This window comes from Monoraphidium neglectum, assembly GCF_000611645.1.
Source record: "Monoraphidium neglectum strain SAG 48.87 unplaced genomic scaffold scaffold04684, whole genome shotgun sequence".
In the NCBI taxonomy this organism is placed as follows: Eukaryota; Viridiplantae; Chlorophyta; class Chlorophyceae; order Sphaeropleales; family Selenastraceae; genus Monoraphidium; species Monoraphidium neglectum.
In genome coordinates, this window is record NW_014008945.1 from 103 (window position 1) to 1,620 (window position 1,518).

The 1,518-nt window shown below is 67.9% G+C and overlaps 1 protein-coding gene across 1 annotated transcript; it reads right to left on the reverse strand.

Annotated features, from left to right (window-relative positions):
- Nucleotides 1-272: 272 nt before the first annotated feature.
- On the reverse strand, nucleotides 273-1,316 carry MNEG_14686 (PAS/PAC sensor hybrid histidine kinase; the record flags this gene model as incomplete). The annotated part of the gene is made up of 3 exons (XM_014036841.1): nucleotides 273-282; nucleotides 512-882; nucleotides 1,233-1,316. The coding sequence occupies 3 exons, from the start codon at nucleotides 1,314-1,316 to the stop codon at nucleotides 273-275; spliced, it is 465 nt and encodes a 154-aa protein (XP_013892295.1).
- Nucleotides 1,317-1,518: the final 202 nt, after the last annotated feature.

A 1,518-nucleotide genomic window follows, 5' to 3' on the forward strand; every position in this document is an offset into this window, starting at 1 on the left:
TGCGCCCCTGCCGCCGCCGCTCACGCAGCCAGCGGGCGGCGCCAGCCACCAGAGGGTCGAGGTGCGCGCCGCCGCTGCCGCCAGCATCGTTGACAGCAGATTCGAGGGCGTCCACGCTGGCCGCCGCCGCTGCGGCCGCCGCCGCTGTCGCATCTTGCGTTGCCGCGACAGCGCCGGAGCCGCTGCGGAGGTGGTGCAGAGAGGTTGTGGGCGTAGGGAGGCCAAGGTGTGTGTGTTGGTGTGTGTGTATGTGGGGGGGTGTCATTGTGACGTCATCGTGCCCTAGCAGGGAACATGCACACCCGCACTAGAGCGCTGTCTCCCGCAACTGCATGCACAGATCCACTCCCGCAGCAAACATCGCCCTTGGCGCTGTACTCTCACTGCAAATGACAAGCGACGGCTTTTCTCCCCAAGGTTCACAAAGCAAGCACACCAACCAGCACAGCAGACCCCCATGCCCGCCCCCAAGGCGCCACCTGCCCTTAACGCGCCCACAGGCCCCGCCCACCTTCCGCGCTGCTGCCCATGCGGCGTGCACGGCCGGATGGTGATCCCGGCGTATCCCGGCGGCGGCACCGGGTACCCGTCCGCGGGCACCTCCCCGACGCGCAGGCAGATGTGGCCGCTGCGCGTAAACTTGGCCGCGTTGGTCGCCAGGTTCAGCAGCACGCCGCGCAGCCGGTCGGCGTCGCAGAGCACGGGCGCGGCCGGCGCGGCTGAGAGGTCCGGCGGGAGCAGCGCCACGGCGCCGCCGCGGCCGCACATGGCCTCTATGATGCAGTGGACGTCGCCGACGAGGTCTGACAGCAGAACCTCGGACCGCACGGTGTCGAGGCGCTTGCCAGCCTCGAGCTTGAAGAAGTCGAGGAAGTTGGAGACCTTGAGGGGGGGGGAAAGAGGTCGTGTGATGGGAGTTGAGGAGGGGTGGGGTGAGGGGGTGTGAGGAGTGTCGTGTGGGATGGACAGCAATTAAAGCGTCCAGGCCTTGTGATCAGCACACGCGCCGCTGCACCATGCGCATCACGCCACAGGACGCTGGACATGACGTGTGATGTCATGCGGCGCCACGTCCCGTTTCAGGGCAGCCGCATGGCGCCACCGCGCGACCGCGTGCAGAGGGGCTAGGCAGCGGGCCGGCGCGCCCCCCTCTGCACGCCGCTGCTGCTCAGCGGTCGCACGCGAAAGGACCGCGCCACCCCCTCTCCCCGCCCCCCAAAATGAACACCCACGGTTGACAACAGGATGGAGCCGCTGACGCGGATTGTTTTGGCCAGCTCCCGCTGCTCCTCCGCCAGGGGGGTCTCTAGCAGCATCTCAGCGCTGGCCAGGCAGCCGTTGAGCGGCGTGCGCACCTCGTGGCACCTGGAGAGTGTCGGCGGTGTGTGCGGGTGTGAGAGCGTGTGTGTGTGTGCGTGCGTGCGTGGGTGTGTGTGTGTGCGTGCGTATGTGTGTGCGTGCGTGCGTGCGTGTGTGTGTGTGTGTGTTTGTGTGTGTGCGTGCGTGTGTGTGTGCGTG